Source organism: Cottoperca gobio, chromosome 8 (assembly GCF_900634415.1).
Source record: "Cottoperca gobio chromosome 8, fCotGob3.1, whole genome shotgun sequence".
Taxonomy (NCBI): Eukaryota; Metazoa; Chordata; class Actinopteri; order Perciformes; family Bovichtidae; genus Cottoperca; species Cottoperca gobio.
In genome coordinates, this window is record NC_041362.1 from 1458301 (window position 1) to 1479303 (window position 21003).

At 44.0% G+C, this 21003-nt stretch overlaps 1 protein-coding gene across 10 annotated transcripts in view; it reads left to right on the forward strand.

The window, feature by feature from the left end:
- LOC115011626 (RNA binding protein fox-1 homolog 3-like) overlaps window positions 1–21003 on the forward strand; it is a 332138-nt gene that overhangs the window by 227773 nt on the left and 83362 nt on the right. For 2 of the 10 annotated variants that reach the window (XM_029436778.1, XM_029436779.1), the window contains exon 1: window positions 19696–20121. The exons of the other annotated variants lie outside the window; for them this stretch is intronic. In XM_029436778.1, the coding sequence (XP_029292638.1) occupies window positions 19996–20121 (126 nt within the window). In that variant the 5' untranslated portion in view covers window positions 19696–19995. Of the gene's footprint in view, window positions 1–19695; window positions 20122–21003 lie in introns of those variants that run through there. 10 annotated transcript variants of the gene reach the window in all.

Sequence of the window (21003 nt, forward strand, 5' to 3'; positions counted from 1 at the left end):
AGAAAACCACTTCTGCCCTCTCTCTCACAGCAACAAAAGTAATTTGTGTGCTTTCCACTATTTTATACTCAGTTACTCAAGTAGAATCATCAAGTCGCACTCTTTAAAATTCAGAAGCAAAGATGGCCGGCAGTGTGTTGTGTGGTTGTTATGATCTCTCTCTAACAAACTGTTAAAGGGCCAGTGTGTCGTCGTAAGGGGGGGGGGTCTATTTGCAGAAATATAATATTCATAACTAAGGATCTGTGTGTTTTCGTTACCTTAGAGCAGGGGTGCAAACATGCGGCCCGCGGGCCAAAACCGGCCCGCCAGAGGGTCCAATCCGGCCGGCGGGATGATTTAGCAAAGTGTGAAAATGAGTTGTTTTGATCGTAAAGTAAAACCTTTGTAGATACACACTGCTCTGTAAGTTGTCCTGAAAGATACCCCCGTACGGTGCAGCCAAGTCCTACACACTGTCCCTTTAAAACCATATGACGGTATAGAAAAACGAGCGCCTACAGGCCTGTTATACAAACATATCCACATATTAGCATGTGTTATTGTCCGTACGGAGAGCCATTACTCTAAGAAACAAGGTTTATATGATATGAGGCCATTGAAAACATGTCGTCTGCATTTATTTTTGGGTAATTTGGGGCGTAAACTCTACGTTCTGCAGTGCAATTAGAAGGTTTCACGTGTTGTGGATTTGACGAGCTGATTCCAGTATGTTAAAGTTGTATCCATGTATAGGTGGTAACCTCCCACCTCATATCCACTCTTCCACCGGCGTTCTTCATATATCTGTTTATCTTTACGGTAGCAAAGGCTCCATTCAAAGCTTGTTATATACTCTTCTCAATCAATCCGTGGGAGTATAAACCCCGCTGTCACGTAAAAAGGGGTTAAGAAACAGTGTGGCACACAGGCTGTAAAATTAATGGCAGGAGAGTGACATTAGTGTTATAGGTTATTGACCGATTTCATGGAATTTATGACCCTAATCGAGAGGCAGTGTCAAAGGGAATGAAGCAAATAAGAGTGGCGCTGACAGCAGGGCGGCACTGTGGCCACTGGACACCACAATTTGAGCCTTCCCAGTAAATTGTGGCCGGGACTTTATAAGTCTCTGCGGAGGCCCCTCTCACTCCGGCAGCCCAGGTCCTAAGGCCATGCCCTGGGCCTACCTCGCTCCTCCAGGTCAGACACAGCCAGGCTCAGCGGATGATGAGAACCGCTACTTCATCTCACCTCATGTCAGGCCTCTCTCGGTGTCAGCCTGCCTGTGTGTGTGTGTGTGTGTGTGTGTGTGTGTGTGTGTGTGTGTGTGTGTGTGTGTGTGTGTGTTCCACACATGCATGCACACTCCTGTTGGAGTTCTCTCTCATGTAGTTTTCATGAACATTATATAACCTGCAGTATGATTGTAGGTAGTGGGGTCTGCTTCCATGAGCTGGTCAAAGCTCCTGTTTAAGCTTCAACTAGAAACAGAAATATTCAGCGGCGTACAAAGGGCCAGTCCATACAGATGACTGAACCCCTGCTGATAAATAATTCTCAGTTGAATAATCCCTGAAATATACAGTATATCTACTATATATATATATATGTATATATACAAATAGATTCAGGTGAGAAGATAACAGGATTGTGTCCATACGATCCAAACAGAAACTGCTTGTGTTTGCTTTGTTTTGTTCTCTCTGTGTTTTAACCTTTAAAGCCTCAATAGACTCTTTATGCACCAAACCTCACCGCTGTTCCTCGCAGTGCAGAAAAACCCATGAAAAGTCGGCTAGATGTCTTTGACAGTGCTGAAGCACACAATGTCTAATTTAATTGGTACATATGCTGCGTTCACTTCACATTACTTGCATCTGAGTTACACGGTTAACGTTACCCTAGTTGTAATTTTGTGACAGCTGCTCTCCAACTTGGGGGAAAGGACGACACCAGTGTCTAGTTTATCGGCTCACTTGAAACTACGTCTAAATAAAATTCAATAGAAACACTTCAATTCACCTTAATGTGAAGGGAGCCATACACCGTTTCAGGCTTCACAAGCTAACAATCTATTAATGTATGTTGAACATACACACAGGTAGGGATGTCACAATAACAGAAATGTAGGAGTCGATACCAATACCAGTGAAAATCCACGATTCTCAATAAACGAAAACAAAAGAATAGATTCCATGTACTCCAACATACACTCCTTTATTACTGTTTGCATCATGGTCTTTGTTGGGAAGTTAAACAGGTCATAAAAACATATTATTATATTACATTTGAACTCATCATAATAATGTTTTTATTAACGTTCGCCCATTACTCATTTTTACTGATTTCAGTTTGAACGCATCATAACGTAACTCAATTGAACCTCGCTCTGGTAACGTTAGCTATTAGCTATTAGCTATTAGCTGTTAGCTATTAGCAATTAGCTGTTAGCTTCGTCTTTTAGCCAAGCAGGACTGTGCTGTGCTAACAGCTAACGGTAACTAGCTCTCCTCGACAGTGTTGCATTATAATGGAAAAATCTTCTAGGGGACAAAAGACAAATGTGTTTGGGACGAACTAATGCTGTTAGTCTCGAGCCCCGACGGAAACACAGGGTGAAAAACGAGTCACACTTTCAGAATTTTGGCATCGACTTGGTACCGAAGTATTGGATATGGTGACGTCTCCTCTCACAGCTAAAATCACTTCTAATTAGTCCAACGTACCCTGATAATAATGTTTGACTTCCCTGTGTTAGACAAGCACTGACTGAGCCATAAACCTGCAAATGAAGCGAGAGAAAAACAAACAAAGTGTTGATGTTCGTTCTCGATGAGTCTTTTTTAGATCAGGTGCATGGAGATGGATTTTGGAGCCAAAATAGAGGCGATGGATGAATATTTAAAAACAGTCTCACTTCACCCAAAGACGCTCTCGTTCATCTAAAAACAGAGGCTGACATTATCTCGTTGTCAACAACTTGGCTCGGCCGTCGCGACATGCGGCGACTCGGTGCCGTTTGTTTACTCGGGGTCCTGCAGGCTGTGTGAGGACGGTCAGCTGTGGCGGCAGGGCCTCCGCCGTTCTGCTCCAGCGCTCTGTGGCTTTGTGTGGTGGCTTTTGTGCAGCACTCCAACCTGCTTTAAAATCCCTTTAGTGTGGTTCTGACATGCTGTGCTATCACATCGTGGCCTCTGCAGAACGTATAGAGCCATTCAGACACTGTGCAGAGTGAAATGAGTTTTATCCAGCGGTTGACGATTGAATGTAATGGCACTCTCTCCGGGGAGCAGCGTTTTCTATCCACTGATGTTCGCACTGATACGATGCAGCGCTCGCTCTGCACCGCTGAGGAACAGCTTGGTCTCAGCTCTTTTAAATTATGCATTTTCATGACTAGAATATAGGACGAGAGTGTGCCACTTCTGGACGTTTACATTAAACAAAACGGACGCAGTGTCTCACATGTTACATAATCCATGAGCACATGGGTGCATTAGTGTTGGTGCGTCATCGTCTGAGGAAAATATAAATACAGGGGCTGAAAGTTGTTTTGCTTTAGTGAAGACATTAAATAGAAAATGATGTCGTGTGAGCATAAAATAAATATTGCTGATGGTTTTAGAGCTCACGAATGGCACGTAATGAGAAGTAATATCTATCTGAATGTCATCGTTTGTGGTTTGAGAGCTTCCGTGACAGTTTAATCCCAAGACACAACAGAGACAAACAGAAAATAAATTTCTCCGCCGCGCTGATTGATGACGTGCCCACACTCTGGCTGCTGTTTTTCATATAGTGATGAACATATAAACCAGGACAACGCTCTCCGCTTCTCATCACCGGTGGGGCATTTCAGACACGCAGTAGTATGCTTTTTAATTAAAAACACAAAATTCAATAACCTTATCAAGACTTGCCATTTTAGTTTGAGACGTATCGATCGGCCGTTCAGTTATGCAGATCCGTCGCTTTCATCTTCTGGGCAATTTTGTGCGGCGGCCTCTGGTTACTGAAAAGATCTCATTTCAGAAAAATCTATTTCATATATTATTCAGGTTATGTTTAGTTCGGCTTACAATACAATATTCAAATCTGTTGTCATGTCGTGTACAGTGTGTCTTCATATCAAAGGGCGACACATTAGTGGTTAAAACGCAGTTAGATCTCAGAGTTTGTGCAAGAAATACTTGTTTCTAAGGACTATGTGAGTGTCAAACATGGGATTTGTGAAGTGTGTGTGTGTGTGTGCGTGTGTGTGTGTGAAGGTGAGTGCTGTCACCAGAGATCCAGGACAAGATGGACAAACTCCTGCTGGTGAGAGAAGGGAAACTGTGCCACTGATGATCTGTCGCAGCAGTAGGCTAATTGCCCACACACCTCTGTGTATCTCTTTTTTTTTTTTTTTTTTTTTTTTTTGTTCAATATGACTGCTAATGGAATTAAAAACATGTTGCCAGGGGTCTTTGCAATTTAGAAAATAAGTCCATTAAGTTCATTAATTTAATAATGTGCAATATAAATGAATAAAAAGTATTGCTCAATTAGAGGGGAGCGTACGGTTGGCTGTTTCACATTCATTCGAAATCACCTCAGTGTGCAATAGCTTAATGAGATTATAATGGAATTGATATCGCATAGGTAGTGAATTAAACCGTTACCAGAGAAGCCATTAGGAATGAAATTCTAATCCTGAAACACTTGTCACAGCTAAAATAGGCTTCTACTTTTGTTATTAGCCGTCAGTAGAAGTGGGGAGGAATCCGTCTGGAGTCTGAAGGTGATGATGATGATGATGAAAGTGATGGTCCTGGATGTGTGTTAATAGCTTTGAATGTCAGGCGGTCCCTCAGTATTTGTTTGGTATTGTATCATTGCTGTATTGGCGGCTTCAGCCCACGGATCCATCAGCGGCCGCCTCCTCAGGTTTCACAGCCAGTGTTTCCAGACCAGCAAAGCTGCTGAGGACTTCAGTTAAAATTACACAGGCAGCACATTCATAGTAATCTAAAAAGGTCAGGATGAATTACACTGCTTATTTCAGTGAAAAAGGGGCCGGTAATGTGATCTGCTGCGAGTAGTTTTTCATGCTGGCCGCAGTACATTCTCTCTCTTATGGCGCAGGTTTGACTCTTTGACTTTTACACGCTTGACACTTCATGTCAATTTACTGTCTCCGTTTAAGAGGGATCGGACGAGATGAACTTTTCCTTTTCATCAAGATATTACAATAATTTGAGGTGTTTTATATTCATAATGGCTTTTTTTTTTTTTTTTTTACAGGAACACTTAAAATAATGTGGCGACGGAGGATGTTGTTAAAATCAGGAATAGATTGGTTCACACTGTAATTTAACTTTTGGTTTAATGCGGCTGCAGTGATATACCTTATAAATCCACGTTATCAGCGCTTTGTGCAGCTTCAGCAAGGCGAGCATGTCAAAATGTGTTATTAGTGTCCGTCTTAATGTACTATATATAATGTATAATGTGCTATATATAACCGATTCAATCAAAAAATGAGATCTCTGCTGTGGGAAAAATGTGGAAACAAGAAATTAATCAGAAAAAACTCAAACAATTTACAGTAGTCTTTAAAGGAGCTGGCGTGCCCTTGGCTGGCAAAATGAGCACATTTTTTAGCCCGAGTCCTTTTTTATGTCGGAGATAAAGTACAATAAAAATGATTCAGATTGTTATTTCTCTCCAAAATGGAAATATTGTGTTTTTCAGATGGAAAGAAAAATACAAATCTTGTGGCTACACTTTGGATTGTCCACATAAAACGTTTTCATGAATCCACAATGAGCTGTAATCTGAACGCAACATTTCTGAACAAGCAGAAGAAATACAAAACACACACACACACACACACACACACACACTGCTCAATAAATACAGGTGTGTTCTGACTGAGTGAAACCTGTTATCTGCAGCCTCATTTTATTTCCTCGTCCAAAAAAAACCAAACAGAAGTCAAATGAGGATTTTGCTTCATGTGAGAGCAGAGACATGACAGCACTGAGCGTCCTAAAATAAGAATGAAAGGAATTAATCAGGAAGATATGGTTGTCTGCGATATGAAAATAGTCCTGTGTGTGTCGAGCTTTGTGTGTGTGTGTGTGTGTGTGTGTGTGAGAAATGAAGGTGCTGCTTGACAAAATGAGACGGATATACATCCTGTGTGTGTGTGTGTGTGTGCATATGGACGAACATGTGTGTGTGTGTGCTTAATTAATATTTAAGCCACCTTCAGCATACCCTGGAAAGGAAGTAAAGGGGATTGTGTTCTCATGGATCCTTTAATCCTCTGAATTAGCAGTTTAATAACAAGAAGCCATTTGTAGATTAGTAAGATCAAGCTTCCAAGACGTGCTTGTGTACAATCTGCTTAAATGCTTTGATTTTTGATGTTGGAAAATTCCCCTCACACACCCTGCATATACAGTGAGTGTGTGTGTGTGTGTGTGTGTGTGTGTGTGTGTGTGTGTGTGTGTGTGTGTGTGTGTGTGTGTGTGTGGCGGTTATAGGGTGAGGGAGGTGCTATTTTATGATTAATTTTATCATATTTTGGATTAGTGCTGAAATGATTAGGGGAAAATCGAAGCACAGGATTTTAATCAACAGAAGATTTGATAATTGATTCTTCGTTTTCAGTCATTTATCAAGAACAAAAACGTAAATATTATTAAATATTCTCTGGTTCCAGTTTTATAAATGTCAGAATTTGCTTATTTTCTCACCAACACTAAAAAACAAAGTACATTATTTGTTCATCTTTAGAGTCTAAAAACTGAACCGGTTGTTATCTCCTGTTTGAAACAAGCCACCAGCTGAGTTTGTAGAGTTTATATCGTTTAATGCCAAAGTGTGCGTGTAGGGACATCTCCCAGCATGCACCAGGACAACACAGTACACATTAGTCTTGTTTTATTTCTTCCCCTGCATTGTTATGCTGGTATTGTGTTTTACCTTTTGTTCTTCGTGTTTTCCCTGCTCTTACTGTTAGTGCACGTTGTGTCGTGCGCACAATTGGTGTCTGAGAACAGTCCGTTACACAAAAGGGTTCGGGACCGTCCTCCTGTGTTCCCGTTGTCCCGTTGTCCTTGTGCGGTTCTTCATCAAGACAAAGAACCCCGAAGTGTTCACAATGAGAAGATCTGCACGTGCAGAAAATACAATTCATCCGTCTTTTATGTTGAATTGACTTGAAATGATTCAAGCTGAATGGAGACTAAATGTTTTGTAATGTAATACACACACACACACACACACACACACACACACACACACACACACACAGATCCTCTGGTTAATTGACAATCATTAGCTGCAACCTTTCTGTGATAAGAGAAGGAGTGACTTATCTTTTTAATTGCTAAGCAAGGTACTGAGGCTGTCTCCCACTTCCTGACGATGTATTGGCGAAACAATTCATTGATTAATTAAAAAACAATATAAATAATCATTAGTATCAGCCCTTTCTTTTGGATATCAAACCGGTATGAGTGTCCCCTGTTGGGGCGATGAACCAACAGCCTTCTCAGTGTTTTTAACTTCAGCGTTCAGGATCATGTTAAGGTCGTTAGTTGAAAGCCCAAAGCCTCGCTGAGCTTTCTCTACTGCACACTACACAATTATTCACCGTAATCTGTAAAGCTTTTTACACTTCCAAGACTACAGTATCCACAAAATCTGAGTTTAATCAAAGCCTGAATATTCACACATATACAGTACACACATATATGTGTATACTGTATATGTGATGTGTGCACGGCTGTGTGTGCAGGATGTATACATTCGTGCTTTTCATTGATGTTTCATGTTTGTGTCCCTGCCTCCCTGTGTGTGTGTGTGTGTGTGTAGTACTAAGTGTGCTTTGCATCAACACCGCCCCTCTGATCCTCACACACACACACACACACACACACACACACCTAGATCCCATCTCCTCTATCGGCGCTCGGCGTCATCATTTGCCAGCGATGACAGCCGCCCCTGTTTAACCGCCGCAGATCAGCGTGCCACAGCACTCGCCGTGTTTCTAATCATCCTCACGCAGAAAATCTCCGTCTTTGTTGGCGTTCGCTGATAGCGTCTGTGTTATCCCCGACTCTCCCACCCGGCCAATATCAGAGATTGATTGCTTTTGTCTTGTTATCGGGGTCGTTCAGGTGAGATTGACATGTGCTTGCAGGATAAGGAGGCTCTGAGGGGCTCTCAGCCTGTGAGGGAGGGGGTCCTCGCTACAGTACAGCGGCGCGCCTTTAAACATGCATGATGACCTGCATGAAATGTTGATGATGAATAATCAGCTGCATCATGGGGGCTGTAAATAGGTCAAAGTTACGTCTCTGTGCTTCCCTTTATGTTTTGGCGGATGTGCATGTGAGCAAATATTTCTTTTTTGTGCCAAAGAAGGAAATAAATTCTTTAAATTGTTGCCCAACTCTTTAAAATGTACCGTGTTAGCCGAGCGCTCAGCCTCTCACTCCACCAAAGTGATGGTGAAGAGAAGAAATAAAGTCCTCAGACGAGCGAATGTTTGTTGCACACTGAATCTCTCGGCCACTCTGCCTGGCGGTTGCCGGGCGGGGTGGCTTCATGCTCTGCACACTAGCCACACATCCTAAATAATTCACACTCTACTTGAGAATTCTCCAACAGACTCACTGCCGCCATTAGACAGTCTCTGGCTGCCAGTGTTTCTTTTTCTTTTCTTTTTCGGGGGGCTTGTTTTTCACATTCTGACTTCGGCATTACAACCTCATATGCCAAAAAAAAATGGAGGAGGAGAAGAAGAAGAAGAAGACGGAGTGGTGGGGCGTGAGGTGCGGGAAGAAATGAAAAACGAGTGATTTCTCGGGTCGATGAGAGTTCATGGACAATCCAATATATAAAAGCAAGTTTACACGCATAACACTTCAACATTAAGCTTTTTCACAGAGTTCAGCATATTTTCTAGAACTCTCCCTGTACTTGTTTTTTTGTTTTTTTTTCTGAGAGGCCTCTTTGACAATGTCTTCCTCATGCAAAATGCATGAGCGCTTGTGGATCGATACAGGCCCTTTAATCTCTCTACATAGACAGCTCCCGCGCTCAGGCGTTGAACCCACACCCACGGCTGCCACCGCTGCAGCCCAGATCAGAGGCCACAGAGAGGCAGCGAGATCAGCCCGAGCCACGACTCACCGACACGGGGTTCACGGCCCCGAGGTGGGCCTGTTCACAATACTCTCGAAACAACATTTATATGTAGAGTGTGTCCCCTTTATCCAAACGTTACATTCAGATTGCAAAAGTAGTGCAACTTGAAGAATACTTCTGGAAGTCTGTTTAGCCAGAGAGGACATTACTACTCTACAAAAGAAATACCAAACATGCTGCTGTTGCTGCATCCAGATGCAAAAGTTCTGCATTCAGAATTTCACTTACAAAAGTACAGATTTTGTATTTGCAAGCCGCACGTGGATCCGGCTGGACAAACTAAGTCCATGAAATGAGCCCTGGCCCCTTTTAATGCATTAATGAACACACAGGTAGGTGGTGTAAAAGGTATAATAGTTAGTAGAAGTCAAATGGAAGGTATAAGTTAAAGGTTGGTCCCAGCAGTGTTCAGAACTCAAGCAGCTGTATTTAGGTTAATTCAGTCTTTTTGTTCGATCACTTTGTGATTTCCAGCGTGGACATTTGAGATGTCACAGCTTCTGAGTTGTGTGAGATTACAGTCTGTCAGTGGAGACGCTCCTGGTGAGGAGCCTGAGCTGGAGCGTGGGGAAACAGAAAGCCTTTTTTTTTGTAAGTTTTACGCACAAAAGAAGATTGCTTTGGCTTCCTTTTATCAACACTTTTGTTTACTTAGGATGTGCCAAATGCAGGATTTAGTGTCACATTTGTCTGAGTGTCTGGCACTTTCACTGAGCTCATACTTCACTGGCTCTTATTATCAGCCATTTTGAAGCTGTTACTCATTTTGCCAGTCATTTAGTTATTTTTGAGACGTTGTCATTTCCATGTTGAGGTACACTCTGCTGCTTGGAGCTTTGATCATGTTTTGTACAAACAGATTTAGGAAACAAAGAAGAAGCACTGAAGGCTTCTTTAGAACCCGGGTGTTTGTAAATATTAAATGAGAGAAGACGCATTATTACATTTAACAAAAGTAGACGTTCTCGAAGGGAAACAAGGCCAAACAGAATAAAACATTATCACCGTTTCTTAGCTTTTTGAAAATGTTCTCACGCAAACTGTTGACAAACTCTTTTGATTAAGTCGCGGTTGATCAGCCTGCTGCCTTTTTAAAGCGTGCACACCTCAGATGGAGGAAGAGATGTGAAACTAAAAGTTAACTAATGAAGAACAAGATTTGAAAGAGAGGCCTTTGAGCGGAGGCAGAGAGCGATCAGTTGAGTGGAGTATGTTGGGCCCTCCTCCGGATAATGTGTTGCGTTATAGAAACGATCCAATATGGCTGATGCATCAGCTCTGCCTCCCCATTGTCTTCCACCCTCAACAACTCCCTCCCTCACTCCTCCACCCCCCATAATGCAATGCAGCTTTTGTTCACTCATTCTTTTAACCGTTTCTTTGGCTGCGAGTTGTCACGGCGGGACAAATTAAGGAAGCGGTAATAGGGTTATGTCAAGTAGACGGAGGTGCTGGCTCTGTGTGGATGCCTCCCTCCCTCTGTCTCCATGAAAGGTTACTGCGCTTGCCGGGTTTTGTCTCCCCCGCTGTAATGAGAAAGGCAACAGACGAGCCTCGATCAGTCCTGCAACACCTACTGACAGATAGCATTTAGAGAGTGGAGAAAAAGAAGCATTAGGGAAAGAGCGAGTGAGCATCACAGGAAGTAATACAGCAACATGAGCATGACTGATCACAACGGACACGCATGACCAGGAAAAACAATCCCTCTCGCCAAGGGTGCTGTGCTTGAACATTTACCTATGTGACACCTTCACGTGTATATATGTATGTTTGTAATTTTCTTTCTCACAGATATGCGCCTCGCAGAGTTTGACACTTTAACATTTTCCATTGGAGCCATCGATATTATGCCCTCCACAGAGCGGCATTAAAACCAGACATCTTTTAAAATATTGAGCAGCGATCGCAGCATTTGGGTTCAGTACAATATTACATTCAGGGCTCCCACTCAAGATATTACGCTCACATTTCTTTCACCTCCTTTGGGCGGAATTTCTTAAAGACTCTCTCTTCGTCACTTTCTCTTCAGGGCAGATGTCCACGGTAAAAAGTGTGTATCAGTGCGAGAGTCCCCGCAGCTACGTTTTGATGGCGGTGGAACGGGGAGCATGCAGGAGGTGGCAGGGTTGTTGGTGTGTGCTGCTGCTGATGTGGTCAGAGGGCAGGGCTGAGTCTTAGGTAACGACAGCAGACGCTCTGGGCACTTCATGCTACACAGGAAGGTTTTATAGCCTGGCAGGTGTCCACACAAAAAAAAGCATTTACAGCCAGAGACACACCGAACACTGAGGGAAACACATTGAGACTGGGACAGAGGCTCACACCCACACAAACTTTATATTTAGAGCCTCTATTTAAGTAGCACTTCTCAAAACACAGGCATTTACCAAACAGGCGTCTGGTAAAAAAACAATATGCTCCATAAAACATTCAGATTTCGCACTCATTTAGCCTTTTCAGTCTTTAGACTGGTCTTCAACTCCAAGGGGGTTAAAAGGTTTGAGTTAGAGCCGAGGGCAAGATCTGGATAAGCTCTTAAAATGATCTATAAATTATTCAAATCAATTATAAAACATGTGTCATCATCCAATGTATGGATGCCAGGATTATTGGAATCTGGATCTTTTTTTTAAACCCTTTGTTTTCGCATTGTGTCAATGCATCAAAAAAGTTCTCTAGGCCTTTCTTGCATCTTTCGAGCCTATAGTGCAGATATGCTGGATTGATTACATATGATTGATTTATGTAAAGCTACTTTTAGACTTTCTGCCAACTAGTTCTGAAACTATGGATCGTTTTCATTATCAATTCATCTGTTGGTCATTTTTCTGAGTAATCGATCAATCGTTTAATCTTTAGAATGTGAAACATGCCATTTATAAATTACCGGTGCCTTCGAAATGCTTGTTTTGTCCGACCAAGTATCCAAAAACCCAAATATTCATGATGGAACCAAAGAATGCTGTCATTTTTGGTTGATAAAACTGTCACTTCCAAGACGTTTAGTCTTACTCATCAGTTAGGTCAAATGTACTAACGAACCAGCAAAGAGGGGGAAAGGCAAACGGTATTATCCTTTCTGGTGACAGGAAGTAGTGTGGTTTATGGGCTACCAATTTCATCCCTTTAATTTTACACCAAGCTATGACTATGAATACACCAACAATGTTTCAAAATCAAACAAAAAGACTTTTCACAGAAGTAGTCAAGGTGTTTCAGATGCTTATAGTTGTTTAGTCACATTATCGGGGTACAGTCACATATATCTACACATTTCCTGACACCTCCCGGCCTGGTTGTGGTCTCTGCCGCTCCGCTCTCATATGATATGTGTGTGCTGGAGGCCACTGTGGCCCCGTGCGTCTGGCAGTATTGATGTACCATTTCTCACTCCCCGCTGCTAAATATGAGAGCATGGTAGCTACAGTGTGAACCCCTGACCCCTCTGGGATACACACCAGCATTCACAGTTGTAGGAAATAGGTCTCTGGTTCCCCAACTGCCTGTTTAGAGTAATGGTCAAAGGTATGCCTGCTGGAAGGGAACATTACTGGGCATGACCAATCTGCTCCCAAATGGAATACACTTTATGTCACCGCACCAATCTATGTAATTGACTTCGCTTTGGGCTGCAGCCATTAAAGTTAAGGTTGATTTTTTTTTTTTTTTTTTTAAGAATGTCAATGAAATCCAAAATGCACAACGGTGGTATATTTTTTTTGAGAATGATTGCTTTGGATAGATTTGAATTGCGAGACATTTTGGCTCTAAAGAACAGCTGATATTTGTAATGTGCTTGTCAAGCAGCACATCCTGTCGAGTATCTCCCCACTCAATCCTCATAAGTCCAGAGCAATGCTGCTTTTCACAGCTGCCAGGTAGTATCCACTCTAGCTGTTGAATCAGGTACTGATTTAGACCCGGGAACAGGTGAATGCAATCGACAAGGTGGCGGAAAAGAAAAAGTGCAGTACTCTGGACCCTGACGATTGGATTTGATAACATTGGCCTGACTTATTGATTGGCAACTTAACATGATTACAGTACTGCTTGGTTGTGCGTGTGTGCATTCTTGCACTTCTGAGTTATAGAAATAATCAAAGTTATATGGCAGGATTCAGAGATTATAGTTGGACTGAGTGCAGCTTTATGTCTAGAATAAGGTTTAGCTTTAAGTCTCATGTAGCATCCCACGGTGAGCAACAACAAGAATAAATGTACATCATATGATATTTGGGCAACATCAATAAAGTCCTTTATGGTATATGAAATATCAACATGTACCATTAAAGATTTTGAGATATTGGAGGGCTACTGTGTATAATTGAATGTAGTTGTTTTCACCTATTGTGTGGGGCGTTGAGTGTTTAGAGATGGAGAATGACAGATCTGTACTCTACAGATTGTAAGATAAATAGTTCCCATTTTAAATACCAACAATGTTTACAAGTATACCTCTTTTAGTCTCTCTTATATTCACTTCCTATCTGCTACTAAACTCATTTGTAAATCAACCACTCCAACCACAGAAGACAAAATGGACGAACGCATATTTGCTGGCTGACACATTAGCCCCTCCATGTACATTCAGTAGTCACACGTTTACATGCACCATGTGACATCGTCCCCGGGAGCGACTCTTGCCGCCACTGAATTTTTCATCATTGATCTGATGTGATTTCCATGCTTGGCCGTCCCTCTGCCCTGTCAGCTCTCTCGCTCTAACATAGCCTCTCTTGGACTAGAGGGCTAACGGGGCGTGCGCCATCACCCCTGTTGGTTGTCTCCCACCATGCCTAGACAAAACCCTTCTCTGTCTTCCACCCACCACCTAGCACTATCACCCCCCCCCCTGGCCTCAGCGCTTTGTAGCCGCGAGCAAACCAGACCTTTGGATAAGAGGGTGGTAAAACGCTCGATGTATTGACGTCGACTGTCCGCAGCCATAAAGCTCCATCACCTCCCTCCTTCTCTTCCTCGTCAAAGCAGCAGGAGGAGCAGTGGCTCGGTGTGTGTGTGTGTGTGTGTGTGTGTGTGTGTGTGTGTGTGTGTGTGTGTGTGTGTGTGTGTGTGTGTGTGTGTGTGTGTGTGTGTGTGTGTGTGTGTGTGTGTGTGTGTTTTGGGTGTAGACGATGCGGTGTGGAGGTTTGATGTATGACGGTGTGGGAGGCAGAGTCAGTACCTTTCGGTTTCTGCTCTGTCTGCTCCGGTGGAAGCTTTCGAAACGTCCTAATATCTGGCCGGAGCTCTGTGAGCGATGGCCAGAGCCAACCTGCTGATCTTAGCACCCGGTGCATTAGTTTGCCATAAAGAAGCAGTGATTGTGAGACGTGGCAGGCGAAAACATATGAGGATGAATGACACCATATAAAAGCCAAGCTCTGTTTCAAAATCCATTAGAGAAGCAAGTGCCTCAGCTCCAAACGCAGCAAAAAGCACGGCCCTCACATCCTATCCCAGCGTCCAATTGAGGCATGGATCACAGATCACTCTCACAGTTCCTCCCTTAACTGTCCATTTAATCAAAATTTTTAATCAATGCATTAGTACATGACAGCTTTGAGGAAAGAAAACGCATACTTCACTCGGAGCCAGATATTGGCATCCAAAGATAGGTGGGAGATGAATGCTGCTCATTTGATGCTGAGATGGAAAAAAAATTCCTGTGTGTGTGTGTGTGTGTGTGTGTGTTGGCTAACTTTCTTCTGTGCAGCCATGTGTGATTGTGTGGCACTGCCTCATAATTACTCAGATCTGCGCTCAAAGTGAAGAAATAATGAACGAGATCTTTAATTATGCCTCCAGACAAAGAATCCCCGATGCCTCCACAACACCGTCGGCACGCTAAGACGGGTGAAGGCAGGTTAAACAGGAACCCCGTCCTCTGGGGGCAGAAAGCTGGTCAGCCTTGAATACAGACCGAGCGTGCGAACTGACACGATGCTGGAGAACGCAGATATCAGTGGGAGGAGGGAAGTGTGTAAAATAGACTCCCTGATTAAAAAAAAAAAAGATGAGCTCCATAGGTTTGTTATCTCTAACAGATATGACACAACCTTTAATTAGTGGGGATCCCTGAAGCTCTGGGCCTGAGATATAATCAGCGGACCTTTAGCGAGAGCACAACCCTCCCCTCTCTGAGTACCTCCGGGGCCGGCTGATCCAGGCATCCTCGTGCCCCCTCTTCTACAGCGAGGTTGGCTGGCACTCTGAAGATGCCAGATAATGAGGAAGCCTGTCAGAGGGGCACTTCAAGGGTGCCCCTCTAAAGGCCTCGCTGCTTCTCAACAAACTCCACCAGCACCAACACTGCTGCTTTGTTTTCTTCAGAGTGCGTCTCCAGAGGTCTTGGATGTGTGTCCAGTGGGGCGGGCAGGGGGTGGGCGTAGCGGCCCATCGGATTCCACTCAGATGGACTATTCATACTCCACACTTAACTAATGGAGAACATGAGTCCCACATTTACTTTCATGCAAAGTTTGTGTCCGTGCATGATGTTGCACGTCCTGTGGTTCAGCGACTCTACCTTCTTCACGTTCTACTTCTGCTCTATACTTCAGAAGGGAATACTGCACCTTCCACATGTATCTTCTATAGTTCTCGGGATGTGTCAGTGCTGCGACCCGGGGGAGCTTTACGTTCTGATATTAAAAAAGAAACGACTGATTTTACTCTCAGTATATTTAATGTACTATAGTTTTAGCTGAAAAGAAAGGTTTGAGAAGTAACAGAAAGCTTCTCTTATAAGACCAATAAACAATTTATAAAAAGAGGACGAATACTTGATGAACAGAAATGTCGATGAAAACAGTGAGACGAGTCGATGGAAGTCATTTTACATGCAGAATGAAGATTTCTGTCTTTTCTTTGTGGCTCTTTAGGTTTCAGACTGACAAACCAACACATCTCCTTTAGTATCTGTTATTCTCTGACATTTTAAAGACCAAACGATTCATCTAGAAAACAATCGGCACATTAATTGATAATGAAAATAATTGTCAGCTGCAGCCCTGATTTTGAACGCAGCACTTTTGCTGTAATGGATGACTTTACACTGTGTTAGTGCTGCTCTTACTTAAGGAAAGGATCTGGGTGCTTCCCTGTGCAGCGGCAGAGTGAAGGGAAATAAACAGTCATCTCTTATGAAGATTAGTGCGAGTGGGCTGTATTGATCAGCGGTCATGCGATAAACAGTGGAGAACAGGAATGTGCCGCCGATCGTTTGGGCCCCATTAGTCTCCGCTTGTATTGCCTTTGATTAGTGATGACTGAGCTCCCAGTGCATGTGATGGCTTTTCTTTTCTTTTTACCGCTAGAACTGCTGCTTTCAACCTTTTCTTCAACATTAAAATAACACTGGCTCCAAAGGCAAGCCACTCCACATCTTCTTCCAAGCCAAAGCTGTGTCTCGTACACAAAGACGGATGTTGCTGGATGCTTTTTTTGAGAGGAGATTAAAACCGGATTTAAAAATCTTGTAATGCTTCAAATCAGCTGAATCTCAGAGTCGGTGGGAGGGGGGGGGGGGCTCAATGCGGAAATGTGTGCACACCTGCACAAATCCACACACATGCAGACTCGGTAAATCCTCGGAGGGTAAATCCTGTTGTACAACAGGCCGGCGACACGCGCTCAGAAGGACAGACATGACAGAGCTGACAGTGCCAGTGACGATGATGGTGGTAATAATGATTATGCTGATTGTTGCAGGGCTGCCACAGCGATGTGGTGATTGCGCGGCGAAGAAGGAAGACAAAGGGTGACAGTGACAAAAATGATGAGGATGATAATAATTAAGATCACTTTCTTTTTGGTGATCAACTGCGAGCCGTTGGCAGCGGTTGTTGATCGGTCTTTAATTGGCCGAACAGCCGTGTGGGGAGTTAACTGAGGATATCTCTGCCGCGTTTCAGGGCTTTGATTTCACATGACAAAAAAGAAAAGGCACCATTGAGAGCATTCCAGCAAGTCCCTTTGAAGGGGGTGATATGGCAGTGCTCATTTGAATTATTAACTGTGTGAGACAGACAGACAGAGCGGGGGGGAAAGAGCAAGAGACAGAAACACACATGGAGGAGAGACAGGGAGATGGATCCCTGTCTTTAGCAGGCTGTGCCAAAGCGCTCAGCATAAACCTCGTCACATATCTGCGATGACTGATCGTAGCATCAAACAATCAGGCCAATTATCCAGGAAGGAGAATCATACTGGCAATAAAGCTGTCTGCTAATGGAGGTGAGCGTTTATTAGAGTTACTGATGTTTTGTTAGTCAGTTTCTTTCCGTCGAGTTCATGAAATACAAGCATGAATGTGTAATTATGGGTCAGTCGTCCCCCTGCATGTTTAATCTGTCCCAGAGCGAGTTAATGCTCGTGTTGTGTCTCCCGCAGCAGGACCCTGATGCCGCTGTCAGAGTGGCCAAAGCACCGACATCAGAAGGTCAAACGTTAGGGACTGCACCTGCACCAAGACATGTTTCAGTAATCCCTAAATATGCGCAGTCTACGTCACTTTGCAGAGAGCACAGGAGCTGCGGGAGCACTTTGCTCCGAGCTATTTCTACTATTTTTACGTCGGTGTAAGAAAGATGATTTAAGTGTTAGTGCGTCTGTAAGGTTGAGGAGAGACACCCCGGGCAAAAACAGCGTTTGTCAATCACTGCTCAATGTTTTATATTTTGGGCTATTTTGCTTCCATAACATGTTTCAGACAAACATCCAAGACACACATCTACGTGTTTATATATGTGTGTGTGTGTGTGTGTGTGTGTGTGTGTGTGTGTGTGTGTGTGTGTGTAGATTTAAACTCTCCACAGCTACATTACATAACGCCTCATGTACATATTAAACACTTGTAATATAAAGTTGTGTTGATGTGAGTCATGAAGTGGGGAAGCTTCATGATATCTGTTAGTTACATGTTTGACTAAATATTTGGCGAAAATTGTGTTTTTTTATTGCAGTATTTTCTGAATTATCGAGAACAATCATTTTGAACCTGAACCTAATAAGATAATGCCTCTTGTGCATATTTAAACCTGTAAGAAAAGAAACAATGTTAGCAGTCGTCTTGGGAAGTTTCAGCCACATGTTTCTGACTGACCCCCGCCTGCATTAAAGCCTTAAGTTGATTTCTAACAACCTGTACAGCTGCGTCAATCTCATCTCCGCCTGTCGCCTTTTTGAGGCAATTTTTTCTGTTGCCATTATTCTGGCTCTGGCACAGGAAGATAACATCCCTCTTCTTAATCCTGCCTGAAGAGCTCTGATTGTCTTAGTTGTTTTTCCAGCCGGGGAAACTGCCATCAGTGAGCACAAGACAAGAGCGTTTTTGAATCGCTGTAAAAACAATAAGCCACCCAAAAGATAGAAATCATCTTGTAAGGACCAAGTTGGATCTTTTGACTGGCACACTCTCCATCACTCTCCTCCCATCCCTTTAATTCCTCCGGGTGCTCCTTGGTGGCATGTGATAGCATCATGCTCCAGGATCCAAAGATACAGGCTTTATATTGTAGAGATTGTAAAGCCCTTCGAGGTAAATTTGTGACTTTGGGCTTTATAAATATAAATTGTCTTGACGTGACTTGATTGCATTAAGAAGAACCATAAGATCAAGAGTAACCACACCTTGCTGTACGCTGGCGATGGCCCACGTTTCCACCAATCTCTGCTGAGACATCAAGGCTTTGTTAGCCGGGCTTGCGTTGGATGAGATTCAAGATAGATTTCTGGCGTTTTCTCCATCTTTTAAAGGTAATCGCTTCTCTATCCTCAACTGGCGCCTGTGATGTAACGAATCCATCTTGTGCATTCTCTTTGTCCGCTTCTTTTAAAGCAGTATCAAACAGAATTAATGAAAAAGATACATTAAAAGGAAGCCCTGAGTTGTTTTGCGTGTACTTATTAGCGTGCTCTGCAGAACATGCTTGGCTGGATGCATATTAACAGCTCAGGAGACGCAGCAGCAGATGAAGAAGGATGTCACCACAGCCCTAACAACAGCCTGTTTTGTTTGAATGCACTTCCCCCGGCTTCACAGATATGTCTGCTATACATGCCGTACAGTATGTGTCCTTGAGGCACGCGGAGGAGAGGGAGGTGGCACGGCCACCAAGGGGGTGTGTGTTTATGTGTGTGTTCGCGGTGTGGGGGGGCCGCAATTAAAAGGCAGCATGCAGTGTCCCACGAGGTGCTAATGCCCAGGATCAGCTGTTCTAATGTCATTCACATCCCCTCTGTTATTCAGCCAGCACCGTTTGATGTATGAATCCATCGGGACTTCATCAGTAACCCCCCCCCCCCCCCCTTCAATGCTACCACCACTCTTATAACCCCACCCTAACCTACCCAACCCCCTGTCGGCTCTACAACCCCTCCTCCTCCTCTTCCTCCTCCCCCTCCTCCTCCTCTTGCACAGAACCTCCCCTTCTGTGTCTGAATGCTTATGTTGGCTTTTTATCACGCTCAAAGTAAACAGAGTCGCGCGAGGGATAGTGAGAGAGAGCGAGGGGAGAGAGACCTAGAGAGAGAGAGAGAGAGAGAGAGAGCTGTAGTGATAAAGGTGGAACATGCACATTGTCTGCGCACCGCTCGCCTCCCTGCTACACCTTCAATAGAGACACAAAAGCCAGCGAAAGGGACATTTTTAAAAGGCAAGAGGAAGCAGAAGAAAGGAAGTGATCTGAATAGACAGAGTGAGCGAGCGAGCCAGAGAGAGAGAGAGAGAGAGAGAGAGAGAGAGAGAGAGAGAGAGAGAGAGAGAGGAAGAAAGAGAGTAGAGCGAAAGGATCTCCCTGCTAAATGCGCAAAGCGTCCCGTCACCCCACGCTGAGCTCCATGGCCAACTCCGGCTGCCTGCTGCTCTCCGGCTCCGGGATGCTACCACACTCGCTCCAGTGTCCCCCTGCCTTCCTCTACCTGCCCGAGGTAAGACTGAATGAAGCTTCGCTTGTGTCGCCCTCGCGCTCTCTCTCTCTCCCCCTCTCGCTCTCTCCTCTCCCTCGCTCTCCATCCGTGCCTTTCATTCCTCCGTGCGCTCCTCGGCGGCACGTGATAGCATCGCGCTCGCTTTGTGTTGTTACTCTGAGTACTTTCACCCGTCTCACCCTTGACCCTCACCCTGCCTTTGTGGGGAGGGACAGGAGGTGAAGAGGGGGGTGGGGGGAGGTCGGATTTTTTAATTTTATCCTCTCAACCATCCTCTCCTCTCCCTCCTCCTCTCCTCTCCCTCCTCTCTCTCCCTCCCCCCTTGTTGAGTGAAATAAAGCAGAGAATTAGCGGTGGCTGTGACGCGCGGCCACGCACTGTTTGTGTACATCAGTACTCCATGACTCACTGGGCTCTGAATGTTGTGGTCAGCTGTGCTCTGCTACACAGATAAGAAGGATATCTTACACTTTAAGTGACTTTTCCAACGCGTAGGGATCAACTCCTCTTCTTCAGCTGTGTGACCATAACATGCACCTTGACATGCACCTGCTTCATTCACCTGTCACCTGATCTGACCCCCACACGGATCTGCTGACACTAAAGAAGAACACAAACATGTGTGCATAGTGTTGTCTGCACCGGCTGCAGTCTGAGTTAATGATATGAAGTGTTTCGTGGTTATGTAATCTGGGCTTCGTGGCTTATCGTTGTCGAAGCATCCCGTCTGATTGTGAGGAAGTTCCAGATAAAACGCATCTCGACTTGTAACATGAAGCTAAAACTTCTTTCAAATGGTCTCATCATCATCATCAGCTCCTCTTCCTCCTCCTCTCCCTCCTCTCCCACACCCTCCATTCTTCTCACGCTGATCACCGAGTG